We start from the raw sequence: 16,798 nt of genomic DNA on the forward strand, positions 1-16,798 counted from the left end.
TGTCATATACGATTGGGCAAGTCTAATAATGGAATGGAACATCAAAGTCACTACTATATGTTGAATGGCTCAAAAATAGTTTAAAAGAGGATGAGTTAAATGCTTCAAATATATATATACTGCCAATAAAAGAAGTTTTGATGCCAGTTTGTTATGGTGCAACCTGGTGATAAAGTATTTCTCTGCCATTTGGTTCCCTCAGGCAAACATAAATTAGCTGATCGCTGGAGAAAAGTGTTGTTTGAGTTTGTAGAAAAGGTGCCAGGAATTCCAGTCTACAGAATTTGGGCCTAAGTCTTAAAGAAGAATTCTAGGTATGGAAATTTTGACATATTTTCATTGAACCAATGCAACTGTGCATAGACCATACCTGTGGGATGCCTCTAGAAGCTGGAAATCACTGTAGTAGATACTGCTACTCCTGTGATTTCCACTAACTTCCGGGTCCCGTGTCAAGTGGCAGCTCTTGCATTCTGAAACAGGAGGTTGGCTGCTTAGCGTGGACGCAATTTAGAGACCACTTTACATTTTCTCAGTGAATGCAAAGCATTTTCTGATTGGACGAGGTAGATAGCCAGGGCGGTGACATCACACTCTCCATCTTGTCCGTTAAGACAAGGCTTTGCCATTATTGAGAAAATGCAAAGCATTCGCTGGTGCCCAATTGGCATGCCAAGCAGGCAACCTATTGTGTACAGAGTGCGTCAGGAAGCCTCTTGGCACAGGACCCAGAAGCTAGTGGACATCACTGGAGTAGTCACTACTCCAGTGATTTCCAGCTTCTAGAGGAATACCACAGGTAGGGTATATGCATGGTTACATTGGCCCAAGCTGGACTAATGTAACTATGTAAAAAATACCCATACATGGAATTCTTCTTTAAAGTGGTTGTAAAGGCAGAAGTTTTTTTGATCTTAATGCATTCTATGCAAACCACTTAAGGACTAGCCTCGTTTTGAGATTTTGGTATTTACAAGTTTAAAACCGTTTTTTTTTTTTTTGCTAGAAAACTACTTAGAACCCCAAACATTATATATTGTTCTTTTTTCTAACACCCTAGAGAATAAAGTGGTGGTCATTGCAATACTTTTTTTCACACCGTATTTGTGCAGCGGTCTTACAAGCGCACTTTTTTTTTGAAAAAAAATAACTTTTTTGAATAAAAAAAATAAGACAACAGTAAAGTTAGCCCAATTTTTTTTTATATTGTGAAAGATAATGTAACGCCGAGTAAATTGATACCCAACATGTCACGCTTCAAAATTGCACCGCTCGTGGAATGGCGTCGAACTTTTACCCTTAAAAACCTCCATAGGCCACATTTAAAAAATTCTACAGGTTGCATGTTTTAAGTTACAGAGGAGGTTTAGGGCTAGAATTATTGCTCTCACTCTAACGATCGCGGTGATACCTCACATGTGTGGTTTGACCACCATTTTCATATGCGGGCGCTACTCACGTATGTGTTCGCTTCTGCGCGCGAGCTCGTCGGGACGGGGCGCTTTAAAAAAAAATGTTTTTTTCTTATTTATTTTACTTGATTTTATTTATTTTTTCACTGTTTAAAAAAAAAAAAAAATGGGTCACTTTTATTCCTATTACAAGGAATGTAAACATAATAGAAAAAAAGCATGACAGGTCCTCTTAAATATGAGATCTGGGGTCAAAAAGACCCCAGGCACCTCTCCCGCCGCCGATAACGGTGATCTCGCGGCGAATCCGCAGCCCTCCTCAGCCCCTCTAATACTTACCTGAGGTCCATCTAGATCCAGCGATGTTGCAGGAGTGTCTCGGCTGTTCGGAACTCCCCTCCTCATTGAGACAGCAGCACAACGTCATTGGCCCCCGCTGCTGTTAATCAAAGTCAGTAAGCCAATGAGGAGAGAGAGGGGGCGGGGCCACGGCTCTTTGTCTATATAGACACACAGTTGTGGCTTGGCTTGGGTGCCCCCATAGCAAGCCGCATGCTGTGGGGGCATTCAACAGGAGGGAGGGGCCAGGAGTGCGGACAAGGGACCTGAGCAGAGGAGGATCTGGGGTGCTCTGTGCAAAACCACTTCACAGAGCAGGTAAGTATGACATGTTTGTTATTTTTAACTAAAAAAAAAAAAAATAGACTTTCGTATCACTTTAATGCCTACAGCTTCAGGCATGGTTGGAAGACCAAGTTTTCCCACTGACTCTATCCCAGGACTCTAAACTAATGCTTAGAGAGTTGAGGAGAGATCGTATTTAACCACTTAAGGACCGCCTCACGCCGATGTACGTTAGCAAGGCGGCACGGGCAGGCAAAATCACGTGCATATACGTGATTTGCCTCCCGCGGGTGGGGGGTCCGATCGGACCCCCCCCCCCCGGTGCCCGAGGCGGTCCTGTTATGTCCCCCGGCGATCGGAGGTGAGGGGGAGGCCATCCGTTCGTGGCCCCCCCCCTCGCGATCGCCGCCGGCCAATCAGATCACTTCCTTTGCTGCTGTATGCTAAACAGCAGCAAAGGAAATGATGTCATCTCTCCTCGGCTCGGTATTTTCCGTTGCAGCGCCGAGGAGAGAAGACTTCACTGTGAGTGCACAACACTACACACACAGTAGAACATGCCAGGCACACAAAACCCCCCGATCACCCCCCCCCCTCCCTGTCACAAACTGACACCAGCAGTTTTTTTTTTTTTTTTTTTCTGATTACTGCATCGGTGTCAGTTTGTGACAGTTACAGTGTTGGGACAGTTAGTATTAGCCCCCTTTAGGTCTAGGATACCCCCCTAACCCCCCCCTAATAAAGTTTTAACCCCTTGATCACCCCCTGTCACCAGTGTCACTAAGCGATCATTTTTCTGATCGCTGTATTGGTGTCGCTGGTGACGCTAGTTAGTGAGGTAAATATTTAGGTTCGCCGTCAGCGTTTTATAGCGACAGGGACCCCCATATACTACCTAATAAATGTTTTAACCCCTTGATTGCCCCCTAGTTAACCCTTTCACCACTGATCACCGTATAATCGTTACGGGTGACGCTGGTTAGTTTCTTTCATTTTTTATAGTGTCAGGGAACCCGCCGTTTATTACCGAATAAAGGTTTAGCCCCCTGATCGCCCGGCGGTGATATGCGTCGCCCCAGGCAGCGTCAGATTAGCGCCAGTACCGCTAACACCCACGCACGCGGCATACGCCTCCCTTAGTGGTATAGTATCTGAACGGATCAATATCTGATCCGATCAGATCTATACTAGCGTCCCCAGCAGTTTAGGGTTCCCAAAAACGCAGTGTTAGCGGGATCAGCCCAGATACCTGCTAGCACCTGCGTTTTGTCCCTCCGTCCGGCCCAGCCCAAGTGCAGTATCAATCGATCACTGTCACTTACAAGGCACTAAACGCATAACTGCAGCGTTCGCAGAGTCAGGCCTGATCCCTGCGATCGCTAACAGTTTTTTTGGTAGCATTTTGGTGAACTAGCAAGCACCAGCCCCAGGCAGCGTCAGGTTAGCGCCAGTACCGCTAACACCCACGCACGTACCGTACACCTCCCTTAGTGGTATAGTATCTGAACGGATCAATATCTGGTCCGATCAGATCTATACTAGCGTCCCCAGCAGTTTAGGGTTCCCAAAAACGCAGTGTTAGCGGGATCAGCCCAGATACCTGCTAGCACCTGCGTTTTGCCCCTCCGCCCGGCCCAGCCCAGCCCACCCAAGTGCAGTATCGATCGATCACTGTCACTTACAAGGCACTAAACGCATAACTGCAGCGTTCGCAGTGTCAGGCCTGATCCCTGCGATCGCTAACAGTTTTTTTGGTAGCATTTTGGTGAACTAGCAAGCACCAGCCCCAGGCAGCGTCAGGTTAGCGCCAGTACCGCTAACACCCACACACGCGCCGTACACCTCCCTTAGTGGTATAGTATCTGAACGGATCAATATCTGATCCGATCAGATCTATACTAGCGTCCCCAGCAGTTTAGGGTTCCCAAAAACGCAGTGTTAACGGGATCAGCCCAGATACCTGCTAGCACCTGCGTTTTGCCCCTCCGCCCGGCCCAGCCCAGCCCACCCAAGTGCAGTATCGATCGATCACTGTCACTTACAAAACACTAAACACATAACTGCAGCGTTCGCAGAGTCAGGCCTGATCCCTGCGATCGCTAACAGTTTTTTTTTGGAAACTTTTTATTGAACTGGCAAGCACCAGCGGCCTAGTACACCCCGGTCGTAGTCAAACCAGCACTGCAGTAACACTTGGTGACATGGCGAGTCCCATAAGTGCAGTTCAAGCTGGTGAGGTGGCAAGCGCAAGTAGTGTCCCGCTGCCACCAAAAAGACAAACACAGGCCCGTCGTGCCTATAGTGCCCTTCCTGCTGCATTCGCCAATCCTAATTGGGAACCCACCGCTTCTGCAGCGCCCGTACTTCCCCCATTCACATCCCCAACCAAATGCAGTTGGCTGCATGAGAGACATTTTTATGTCCTCCCGAGTACCCCTACCCAACGAACCCCCCCAAAAAAGATGTCGTGTCTGCAGCAAGCGCAGATATAGGCGTGACACCCGCTATTATTGTCCCTCCTGTCCTGACAATCCTGGTCTTTGCATTGGTGAATGTTTTGAATGCTACCATTCACTAGTTGAGTATTAGCGTAGGGTACAGCATTGCACAGACTAGACACACTTTCACAGGGTCTCCCAAGATGCCATCGCATTTTGAGAGACTCGAACCTGGAACCGTTTACAGTTATAAAAGTTAGTTACAAAAAAAAGTGTAAACAAAAAAAAAAAAAACACATACAAAAATATAAAATAAAAAAAAACAGTTGTCGTTTTATTGTTCTCTCTCTCTCTCTATTCTCTCTCTATTGTTCTGCTCTTTTTTACTGTATTCTATTCTGCAACGTTTTATTGTTATTATGTTTTATCATGTTTGTTTTTCAGGTCTGCAATTTTTTATACTTTACCGTTTACTGTGCTTTATTGTTAACCATTTTTTTGTCTTCAGGTACGCCATTCACGACTTTGAGTGGTTATACCAGAATGATGCCTGCAGGTTTACGTATCATCTTGGTATCATTCTTTTCAGCCAGCGGTCGGCTTTCATGTAAAAGCAATCCTAGCGGCTAATTAGCCTCTAGACTGCCTTTACAAGCCGTGGGAGGGAATGCCCCCCCCACCGTCTTCCGTGTTTTTCTCTGGCTCTCCTGTCTCAACAGGGAACCTGAGAATGCAGCCGGTGATTCAGCCAGCTGACCATAGAGCTGATCAGAGACCAGAGTGGCTCCAAACATCTCTATGGCCTAAGAAACCGGAAGCTACGAGCATTTTATGACTTAGATTTCGCCGGATGTAAATAGCGCCATTGGGAAATTGGGGAAGCATTTTATCACACCGATCTTGGTGTGGTCAGATGCTTTGAGGGCAGAGGAGAGATCTAGGGTCTAATAGACCCCAATTTTTTCAAAAAAGAGTACCTGTCACTACCTATTGCTATTATAGGGGATATTTACAATCCCCGAGATAACAATAAAAATGATTAAATAAAAAAATGAAAGGAACAGTTTAAAAATAAGATAAAAAAGCAAAAAAATAATAAAGAAAAAAAAAAAAAAAAAAAGCACCCCTGTCGCCCCCTGCTCTTGCGCTAAGGCGAACGCAAGCGGCGGTCTGTCGTCAAACGTAAACAGCAATTGCACCATGCATGTGAGGTATCACCGCGAAGGTCAGATCGAGGGCAGTAATTTTAGCAGTAGACCTCCTCTGTAAATCTAAAGTGGTAACCTGTAAAGGCTTTTAAAGGCTTTTAAAAATGTATTTATTTTGTTGCCACTGCACGTTTGTGCTCAATTGTAAAGCATGTCATGTTTGGTATCCATGTACTTAGCCTAAGATCATCTTTTTTATTTCATCAAACATTTGGGCAATATAGTGTGTTTTAGTGCATTAAAATTTAAAAAAGTGTGTTTTTTTCCCCAAAAAATGCGTTTGAAAAATCGCTGCGCAAATACTGTGTGAAAAAAAAAAAATGAAACACCCACCATTTTAATCTGTAGGGCATTTGCTTTAAAAAAATATATAATGTTTGGGGGTTCAAAGTAATTTTCTTGCAAAAAAAAATAACTTTTTCATGTAATCAAAAAGTGTCAGAAAGGGCTTTGTCTTCAAGTGGTTAGAAGAGTGGGTGATGTGTGACATAAGCTTCTAAATGTTGTGCATAAAATGCCAGGACAGTTCAAAACCCCCCCAAATTACCCCATTTTGGAAAGTAGACACCCCAAGCTATTTGCTGAGAGGCATGTCGAGTCCATGGAATATTTTATATTGCGACACAAGTTGCGGGAAAGAGACAATTTTTTTTTTTTTTTTTTTGCACAAAGTTGTCACTAAATGATATATTGCTCAAACATGCCATGGGAATATGTGAAATTACACCCCAAAATACATTCTGCTGCTTCTCCTGAGTACGGGGATACCACATGTGTGAGACTTTTTGGGAGCCTAGCCGCGCACGGGACCCTGAAAACCAAGCACCGCCTTCAGGCTTTCTAAGGGCGTGAATTTTTGATTTCACTCTTCACTGCCTATCACAGTTTCGGAGGCCATGGAATGCCCAGGTGGCACAAACCCCCCCCAAATGACCCCATTTTGGAAAGTAGACACCCCAAGCTATTTGCTGAGAGGTATAGTGAGTATTTTGCAGACCTCACTTTTTGTCACAAAGTTTTGAAAATTGAAAAAAGAAAAAAAAAAAGTTTTTTCTTATCTTTCTTCATTTTCAAAAACAAATGAGAGCTGCAAAATACTCACCATGCCTCTCAGCAAATAGCTTGGGGTGTCTACTTTCCAAAATGGGGTCATTTGGGGGGGGTTTGTGCCACCTGGGCATTCCATGGCCTCCGAAACGGTGATGGGCAGTGAAGAGTAAAATCAAAAATTCACGCCCTTAAAAACGCTGAAGGCAGTGATTGGTTTTCGGGGCCCCGTACGCGGCTAGGCTCCCAAAAAGTCCCACACATGTGGTATCACCATACTCAGGAGAAGCAGCTAAATGTATTTTGGGGTGCAATTCCACATATGCCCATGGCCTGTGTGAGCAATATATCATTTAGTGACAACTTTGTGCAAAAAAAAAAAAAAAATGTGTCACTTTCCCGCAACTTGTGTCAAAATATAAAATATTCCATGGACTCAATATGCCTCTCAGCAAATAGCTTGGGGTGTCTACTTTCCAAAATGGGGTCATTTGGGGGGGTTTGTGCCACCTGGGCATTCCATGGCCTCCGAAACTGTGATAGGCAGTGAAGAGTGAAATCAAAAATTTACACCCTTAGAAATCCTGAAGGCGGTGATTGGTTTTCGGGGTCCCGTACGCGGCTAGGCTCCCAAAAAGTCCCACACATGTGGTATCCCCGTACTCAGGAGAAGCAGCTGAATGTATTTTGGGGTGCAATTTCACATAGGCCCATGGCCTGTGTGAGCAATATATCATTTAGTGACAACTTTTTGTAAATATTTTTTTTTTTTTTTGTCATTATTCAATCACTTGGAACAAAAAAAAAAATATTCAATGGGTTCAACATGCCTCTGAGCAATTTCCTTGGGGTGTCTACTTTCCAAAATGGGGTCATTTGGGGGGGTTTTGTACTGCCCTGCCATTTTAGCACCTCAAGAAATGACATAGGCAGTCATAAACTAAAAGCTGTGTAAATTCCAGAAAATGTACCCTAGTTTGTAGACGCTATAACTTTTGCGCAAACCAATAAATATACGCTTATTGACATTTTTTTTACCAAAGACATGTGGCCGAATACATTTTGGCCTAAATGTATGACTAAAATTGAGTTTATTGGATTTTTTTTATAACAAAAAGTAGAAAATATCATTTTTTTTCAAAATTTTCGGTCTTTTTCCATTTATAGCGCAAAAAATAAAAACCGCAGAGGTGATCAAATACCATCAAAAGAAAGCTCTATTTGTGGGAAGAAAAGGACGCAAATTTCGTTTGGGTACAGCATTGCATGACTGCGCAATTAGCAGTTAAAGCGACACAGTGCCAAATTGGAAAAAAACCTCTGGTCCTTAGGCAGCATAATGGTCCGGGGCTCAAGTGGTTAATGTAACCTTAGGAAGACCCTGCTATGCTGTACCAACCTGTGCTGTGCAACCTCATGCTTTAGTGCACATTCTAGACTTTGTAGCATGATGTCTATGTGTTACCAATCATGATTTCTTTGTGGTAGATCTCTGTAATTGATTGCTCCCCCCCCCCCCCAAAAAAAAATAAAAAATAAAACCGTCTACAGAGTGTGACACCCATGGTAACCTTTGCTATGTTTATGTTGATATTTTATGTGCATGTTCTTTCTGAGTCTAAAGTATTTCCACCAGGGGCAGACTGTAGTAATTTGATAATTACTCTGTTTATTTACTGTGTATCTACTGACGTATATTGCAGTGTGTTTGTTTTGCCCTTTTCAATTGTGGCTGCTGTGCCCTCTGCACTTTGAGATCAGATCATCAGTATGTCCTGTCTATTGCAAGGCATTATTGGGTAAGTGCTTGAGGAAAGTGAATCTCTATTGGGCACAGGCTAAATTAATGCAGCATCCCCTCACTAGGACATGCTATGAGGACTGTGCAATACTCCTATTTGGAGAATGTAGAAAGTTTAAAGTGGTTCTAAAGCCTAACATTTTTTACCTTGGTGCATTCCCTGCATTGAGGTAAAAAATGTTTAGGTAGCAATTTAATTCCCTCACACCCGCAAATGGCTTCCTATGGTGGCACTTCATGAAGAGGGGGACCCAGAAGCGCCAACAGGAGAACCCAGAAGAGGAGGAATAGGGCCGCTATTATTAAAGGTTGATGTGATGTACAGACAAACTATGCTCTGATAAAGGGGCTTGTCCCTTGAAACGTGTCAGTATGTACGTCTGAAAGGTGCCAATGTCTCAGTGATGCCCATCTACATCTGGACCTTCTTGTCACTTGGGTTTTGTTCTTTTCAACGCTTTTAGCCTTCTGGCTATTTGTGAGTGTTTTTGGCTTATTTTGTTCATTCATAAAGTTTCCATCAGGTAATGCAATAGGCCTTTGCTCCTGCTTGTTATGTTTTCATTAAGTAGAATGATTTCCTCAATCAGAAGAGGAATATGATGGTTCTCCTCCATTGACACAAATCTTGGCCTCAGCATTACCTTAGCGTTTACCTCAACATCAACATTCATCTGTTCATAAAACTTTCCTCATCTATGCAGATTTTGGTTGTTTTCTTTAACTTGCACATATCAGGCCTTATAAGTATTAATAAATAGCATGTTTACATATGAAATGGCTGTGTACTAAGTAACTAATCTGTATTTTATCAAATCTAGGAACCTGGGTGGACTCATGAAAGTTCCACCAATCAATACCTTCATGTCTCGATGTCTTGTCTGGTAAGCTTAGTTAAAATGATTATAGATTGTATTTATTCCTGTCCTAGTTGGTTACATGACTTTAGGCAAAAATACCTGGAAAGCTGCTTTACATATGGATTAGAAATTATTACTATTGTACATGTGTGCATATGTGGACTTTTAACAGGCTTGTTTGTAATCACTTTATTTTTACTGTGTGTAATTTGTCCATTGTTTTTTTCTGCTGTGTATGAGATTGTACAATCTCCTTTAGATCTACCATATACTATGTAGTACAAGGGCCTCACTGATTGGATACAAATTGAAAACATTGCTTAGGTTTCTCCTCATATTATATAGTTTTGGTAGTTCAAAAGGAGATTGTACAGAAATTGTACAATGTATGGCACAATTTATTAATATTTATTTATTAATGTATTCATTTTAATAAAATATAGACACACAGACCACTGCATAACAGGCAACATAACATTTTTATCATGTTATTCCTTTTCTTGTCAAAAATTGATTTCACTAAAGATATTGTTGTACAAACCAGCTGAATCTACTGTCAAAGTATTGTTTTATCAGTTCTTGAACTTTTTTTTCATTGTAGAGGTTCACTAATAGATGAGTCAGTTTTTTACATTCAAATAGCACACCAAGATTCAATAAGAGTACACTTCTCTCTTCTGTTTAGTTTGCTTATCCTGGAGTTCAGCTTTAAAAAGGTTCTAAAGCTAAAATATTTTTTATCCTAATGCATTCCCTGCATTAAGGTAAAAACATATTAGGACTTGCTGTGCACCCCTCTCTCTCTAAACACTTACCTCACTCCTGAATCGATCCAGTGCTGTGCATGGCTGCAGTCTTCTCTCCTGTTCCCATCCTCACACAGGGACTGACAGAGGCAGCAGTGGGAGCCATTAGCTTCTGCTGCTGTCTGTCAGATCCAGAGAGCAGGGGGCAGGGCTGAGCCTTGCTCTGTGTGTCAATAGACGCACACAGTCTGGGTCAGGAGCGAGCCGCGGGTGCGCCACCATAGAAAGCAGCTTCCTATGGGGGAGTGCAGAGAAGAAGAGGAGCCGAGAGCACCAGAAAAGGAGGTTCATGGCTGCTCTTGTACAGAGCAGCTAAGCATAGCATGTTAAATATTTAAAAAAAACAGAGATTACAATCAATTTAAGTTTCAGTGAGGTGTGTGAGGACAGCTGGAAAAAGAGCCGTTTGAGGTTATCGCAACATAATGCTTTGTGGGTTTATGGGAAAGTTGAATGCCCATTTCCAGGAAGCCCCTCCCACACATTAGTTTGAGTGCACAAATGCTCAAACACAGTAAATTACTGAAAGGCATACTTGGTACCCAGTAGCAACTTAATATATTGTCACTTAAAGTGGAGTTCCACCCAAAAGTGGAACTTCCGCTCATTTGCCTGCTCCCCCCTTGGTGCCAGGTTTGGCACCTTTCGGGGGGAGCGGATACCTGTCTTTCGCAGGTATCCTGGTACCACTTCCGGAAGTCCAGGCCGCGGACTTTGACGTCATCGCTGGGGCCCCCTCCTCATTCTCCTGCTGCCAGGCCAGTAGGAGAGGAGCGGCAGCACCCTTACCCGCAATGGCGGCGGCAGCACCCGACAGCTGATGGAAACATCAGCTGCGGTGCCGACATTGTTGGACTCCAGGACAGGTAAGTGTTCTAATATTAAAAGCCAGCAGCTGCAGTATGTGTAGCTGCTGGCTTTTAATTTTTGCAGCGGAGGGCAAACCTCTGTTTTAATAAGGTTATTAAGCACAAAATAAAATGACAGATAAGCACAACATAAAAGGACAATGGAGGTGATGCAGTTTAGCATGCAAAGTGACTAACGGTACAGGTTAGGCATAAGGTGACATGTAACCAATTCAGCTCCAGGAGGTTTACCCCCTTCATGACCAGGCCATTTTTTGCGATATGACACTGCTTTACTTTAACTGACAATTGCTTGGTCATGCAACGCTGTACCTAAACAAAATTTGTCTTTTTTTCCCCCCACAAATAGAGCTTTCTTTTGGTGGTATTTGATCACCTCTGTGGTTAATTTGTTTACTAGTAATGGCGGCAATCAGCAACTTATAGTGGGACTGCGATATTGCGGTTGACAGTCGTGACACTAATTGACACTTTGGACACTTTTTGGGGACCAATGACACCAATACAGTGATCAGTGCTAAAAAAAAATGCACTGCCACTGTACTAATGACACTGGTAGGGAAGGGGTTAACAGGGGCAATGAAAGGGTTAAATGTGTGCCTAATCAGTGATCTACTACTGTGGGGGAGGTGCTTGTACTAGGAGAAGGCATTTATTGGTGCCCCTGCTTAACAGACACAGGATCCATGTCTTCTGTAGTGACAGAACAGCGCTCTGCCTTGTTTACATAGGCAGACTGCCATCCTGTCAGTGTACCGAGGCTTCGGCGGGTGACGGCAGATATCTAGTCTGCCGTACCCGCCAATCGGCTCCCGCCAGCCTGCCGGGGGCGCGCAAGCGCACCCCATACCTGGAGCTGCCGGATCATGTACAAGGTACAGGATCTGGCGCAGAAGAGCTGCCTTGCCACCAGATATATATAGTATATGTTTGGCAAGCAGTTAAAGTATACCTAAAGGCAGAACTTCACCTCTCTATTTGTCACCTCTCATCCTCCCTATTTGTCCTGTTTACTGTTGTCATTGAACATTAAAGAAAAAGAAAATTCCAAATTTTGTTCCCAGAAAAGCAATGGGAGGGAAATATTCTAATGGGGACACTGGTTCTGGTGACCTAGGGGTCCCCAAGGAATTCCCTTAATTTGCAGGGACTTCATCTTACTTTCTGTTTGGCTATGGAACAGGAAGTAAAGGAAAGTCTCTGCAATGGGCCACAGATGGTGAAAAAAAAAATCTGACTGGAGTTATAACTCTCCCTTACTCTTATCCAAAATGGAAAAAAAAAAAGCTTTGTCTGTAGTTCCACTTTAACATCCAGACCACCATAAACCACAGCGACATCATCTGAAGTGCAGCAGTGGACAATAGTAAAACTTGATCTATCAAACGCAGGAACTATACTGCCAGAGTGTATTAATGGCGGCGGCTATGCTGGGCCTAAACCGACTGGATGTACAAATTTCATTCTCCAAGTTTCTGTAGCCCAGCACCTGGCTACACAATATTCATTTTTTAAATTAACATTTTTAGAAAAAAATTATCCTGAGATACGTTTGATTTTTAATAATCAGGATTTAGTATCTCTGTTGTGCATTTAAATATACAGGAACCCACCCAGGGTTTGTAGTGACTTGACTAATGCATTAAGCGTGGCATACTTTCTACTGGTGTAGAGATAAATAATACCACCATAGTTCCAAATAAAGCAAATTCAGCAGCTAATGTAGAGTAACTAATGGTAGCTAAGTTCAGATATTGCACATACAGCAAGTTGTTGAGGACATTTATGTCTAGGGCACAGTTAGGAGTTAAATTGGAGGCATATATATGTAGCCAGATGCAGGACTACAGGAGAAGGAGACAAGACCCTTTGCTGATCTACTTTCTAGTCTAGTGCTGATATCATCCTGTGTTCTCCCCTCCAACCACTCTGCTTATTGAGTGAGGTTGAGAACCTGCACCCTGTGTATCACTCTTCAAAAAGTTGTAGATGCCACTATAGTTTTCTATTAATCTAACACTTAATATTAGTCCTGGATGTAGTGGATGATCCAGGCTCCAGCCAACTCAATATCTGTTAAGGTGAAGGGAAGAAAACCATTCATGATTTGGCTGCTACAAGAACATTTAGGGGCTCGTCTGTCAAGAAATGGTATGGCCAAACCACTGCCATAAAGCAAACACTGGCATATTTTAAAAGCCTAGCAATGTGGTTTACATACTGTACGTGCTTAACATATCTGTTAGTAGACAGATTAAACAATGTAAAAAAAAAATATTATACCCAAATGCCAAACATTGAGTGCTTTGTAAGTGATTTTCTATAACAGTTCAAAAACCTGTTTTTCACTACAGGACTGTTCCTGCCTGAGACGGACACCTGTAAAATCTATAAGCCCGAGTAAAGAATCGACTTGCAGCATCTATCCACACTGGGTAATGAAACATCTTATGTTTTTCCTTTTATATATTGCAGGGTTTATGGTATAAAGATATAATCAACCTAACTGATTATTAGATATCAATGGAAACAAATAGTGCAGTTAAATACTAAGTTCACCTATGGAACAAGTTTCATGTTCCACTTATATTTAGGGTGAAACATGTAACATGTTCCAGCTCTTGCCTCCTCTCCCCCTAACCCCTCCGTTACTGTGACAGCAGGGGTGGTGGGGTGTGGCGCATCCTCTCTCCATACCCGCTGTCACAATTTAGAACAGCGTGACCATGTGGGGCTCTGCCCATGCGGTCGCGTCATTCATTCACAGAGCTCTGTAAATGAATGAAATACAAGTACCACCAGCCATTGTGGCCGACGGCTTGTCGTTCTCTATAAACTGCAGGGGTGCTGGTAAGCGCTCTCGTAGTTCATGGTTTCTTTCTGCAATTCAGTAACTGCCTGGCCGTAACTGGAGGTACAGACAGACAGTAAACGGAAAGTCTGCAGGAGCCTGGCATTGCACCCATGATCTGATGATTGCAGGTGTAATGCTTTACAGGCTCCAGTGTAAAAAAAAAAATAATGCAAATTTTTTTACCTGCAAAAATATATACATATATTATTATTATTATTTTATATATATATATATATATATATATATATATATATATATATATATATATATATATATATATATATATATATATATTAAAGGAGAAGTCCAGCCAAAGGTCTTTTGGCTGGGCTTCTTCTATGGATCACAGGAGTGCAGTTCTTTTTGCACTCCTGTGACCCGTTTTCAGCAGAGAGCGGGCTGAAGTCTGAGCTTTCTGCTGACGTCACGGATATCAATCTAGGCACTGCGTCATCACTACAATAAAGTCTGGATCCGCCAGGAGTCTGGATTGTTACCTATCTCGGCCTCTCAGCAAGCCGCTGAGAACCTGAGACGGCCCGCTTCGCCCCCTCCACAGCTCAGCGCTCCAATGATTGTGGAGGGAGATGAGTTTAGAGCTGGGACTGACAGCCTACAGCTCTCTGCTCACGGATCTCTGAAACCTGAGCGATCGGCGATGTTTGACCGCTCGGTTTTCAGTGCAGAGGCGCCGGGGGACAGATGCCGCATCCACCTAGGTAAGTATAAATTTGAAATAAAAAAAAAAACAAAACATAGTTACATAGTTAGGTTGAAAAAACACACAAGTCCATCCAGTTCATCCATTAAAAAAAAAAATAAATAAATAAAATTCTATACCCACAATTGATCCAGAGGAAGGCAAAAAACCCCAGCAAATGCTCCAATTTGCTACAGCAGGGGAAAAAATTCCTTCCTGAGCCCCCAAGAGGCAATCGGATTTTCCCTGGATCAACTTTACCTATAAATGTTAGTACCCAGTTATATTATGTACATTTAGGAAAGTATCCAGGCCTTTCTTAAAGCAATCTACTGAGCTGGCCAGAACCACCTCTGGCGGGAGTCTATGCCACATTTTGACAGCTCTTACTGTGAGGAAACCTTTCCGTATTTGGAGATGAAATCTCTTTTCCACTAGACGTAAAGAGTGCCCCGGTGTCCTCTGTGTTGACCGTAAAGAGAATAACTCAACACCAAGTTCACTATATGGACCCCTTATATATTTGAACATGTTCATCATATCCCCCCTTATTCTACTCTTCTCAAGAGTGAATAAATTCAGTTCCTCTAATCTTTCCTCATAGCTGAGTTCCTCTATTCCTCTTATCAGTTTGGTTGCCCTTCTCTGCACTTTCTCCAGTTCCCTGATATCCTTTTTGAGAACTGGTGCCCAAAACTGAACTGCATATTCCAGATGAGGTCTTACTAATGATTTGAACAGGGGCAAAATTATATCTCTCTCTCTGGAGTCCAGAGAGACACCATTCAGAGTAAGAATCATTAATCACTACTCACTGAATTCTGTCTTTTAGCCAGTTTTCTATCCATTTACAAACTGATATTTCCAAGCCTGTAGACTTTACCTTACACATGAGCCATGTGTGGGGAACTGTATCAAACGCTTTTGCAAAATCCAAGTATACCACGTCCACAGCCACTCTTCTGTCCAAGGTTTTACTTACCTCTTCATAAAAAGAAATCAGGTTTGAGTGACAACTTCTGTCTTTCATGAATCCATACTGTCTGTTGCTTAACCACTTCCCGACTGCCGCACGACGATGTACGTCCTAAGTTTGAACGGGGATATCGTTGTTATGGCAGAAGCAAGCTGCCATAACCCCGGTATCCCCGTTTTCGTGCGGCGGCCGGCTTTCAGATAAAAGTGGTCCCTGCGGCGGATTCGCCGCAAGATCACTTTTATCAGTGGCGGGAGAGGGCCCCCCCCCCCGCCGCGATCCGGTGCCCTCCGCCGCTTACCGGAGCCGTCGGTAGCAGCGGAGGCGATCGCGTCCTGTGCCGTGGTGTGTCTGGAGACGAGTGAGGCCAAGATGGCGCTCACTCGTCTCCATGACACTGCTGGGCGGAAGCGACGTCAAAACGTCACTTCCGTCCACGCCTCTTAAAGGCATATTTTTTCAAATGTCATTTTTCTAAATGACTTTTTGTTTTTTTGTTTTTTATTGCATTTTAGTGTAAATATTTAAGAGGTCCTGCCCTGCTTTTTTCTATTACAAGGGATGTTTACATTCCTTGTAATAGGAATAAAAGTGACACAATTTTTTTTTTTTTTTTAAACAGTGTAAAAATAAATAAAATATTGTAAAATAAATAATAAAAATAAAAAAAAAAATTTTTAAAACCCCCCTGTCCCGACGAGCTCGCGCGCAGAAGCGAACGCATACGCGAGTAGCGCCCGCATATGAAAACGGTGGTCAAACCACACATGTGAGGTATCGCCATGACCGGTAGAGCGAGAGCAATAATTCTAGCCCTAGACCTCCTCTGTAGCGCAAAATATACAACCTGTAGAATTTTTTAAACGTCGCCTATGGAGATTTTTGAGGGTAAAAGTTTGACGCCATTCCACGACCTGGCGCAATTTTGAAGCATGACATGTTGGGTATCAATTTACTTGGCGTAACATTATATTTCACAATATAAAAAAAATTGGGATAACTTTACTGTTTTATTTTTTTATTCAAAAAAGTGAATTTTTTTCAAAAAAAGTGCGCTTATAAGACCGCTGCGCAAATAAGGTGCAAGAAAAAGTATTGCAATGACCGCCATTGTATTCTCTAGGGTGTTAGAAGAAAAACCATATATAATGTTTGGGGGTTCTAAGTAATTTTCTAGCAGAAAAACCTGTTTTAAACATGTAA

General features: G+C 42.8%; 1 protein-coding gene across 6 annotated transcripts in view; it reads left to right on the forward strand.

The window, feature by feature from the left end:
• Positions 1-16,798, forward strand: part of STRADB (STE20 related adaptor beta) — a 71,408-nt gene that overhangs the window by 14,323 nt on the left and 40,287 nt on the right. For 5 of the 6 annotated variants that reach the window (XM_073633274.1, XM_073633277.1, XM_073633278.1 and 2 more), the window contains 2 exons: positions 9,352-9,414; positions 13,420-13,500. In XM_073633274.1, the coding sequence (XP_073489375.1) occupies positions 9,403-9,414; positions 13,420-13,500 (93 nt within the window). In that variant the 5' untranslated portion in view covers positions 9,352-9,402. Of the gene's footprint in view, positions 1-202; positions 315-9,351; positions 9,415-13,419; positions 13,501-16,798 lie in introns of all 6 variants that reach the window. The other variant, XM_073633276.1, reaches the window with a different exon arrangement.

Source organism: Aquarana catesbeiana, linkage group LG06 (assembly GCF_042186555.1).
Source record: "Aquarana catesbeiana isolate 2022-GZ linkage group LG06, ASM4218655v1, whole genome shotgun sequence".
Lineage (NCBI taxonomy): Eukaryota > Metazoa > Chordata > Amphibia > Anura > Ranidae > Aquarana > Aquarana catesbeiana.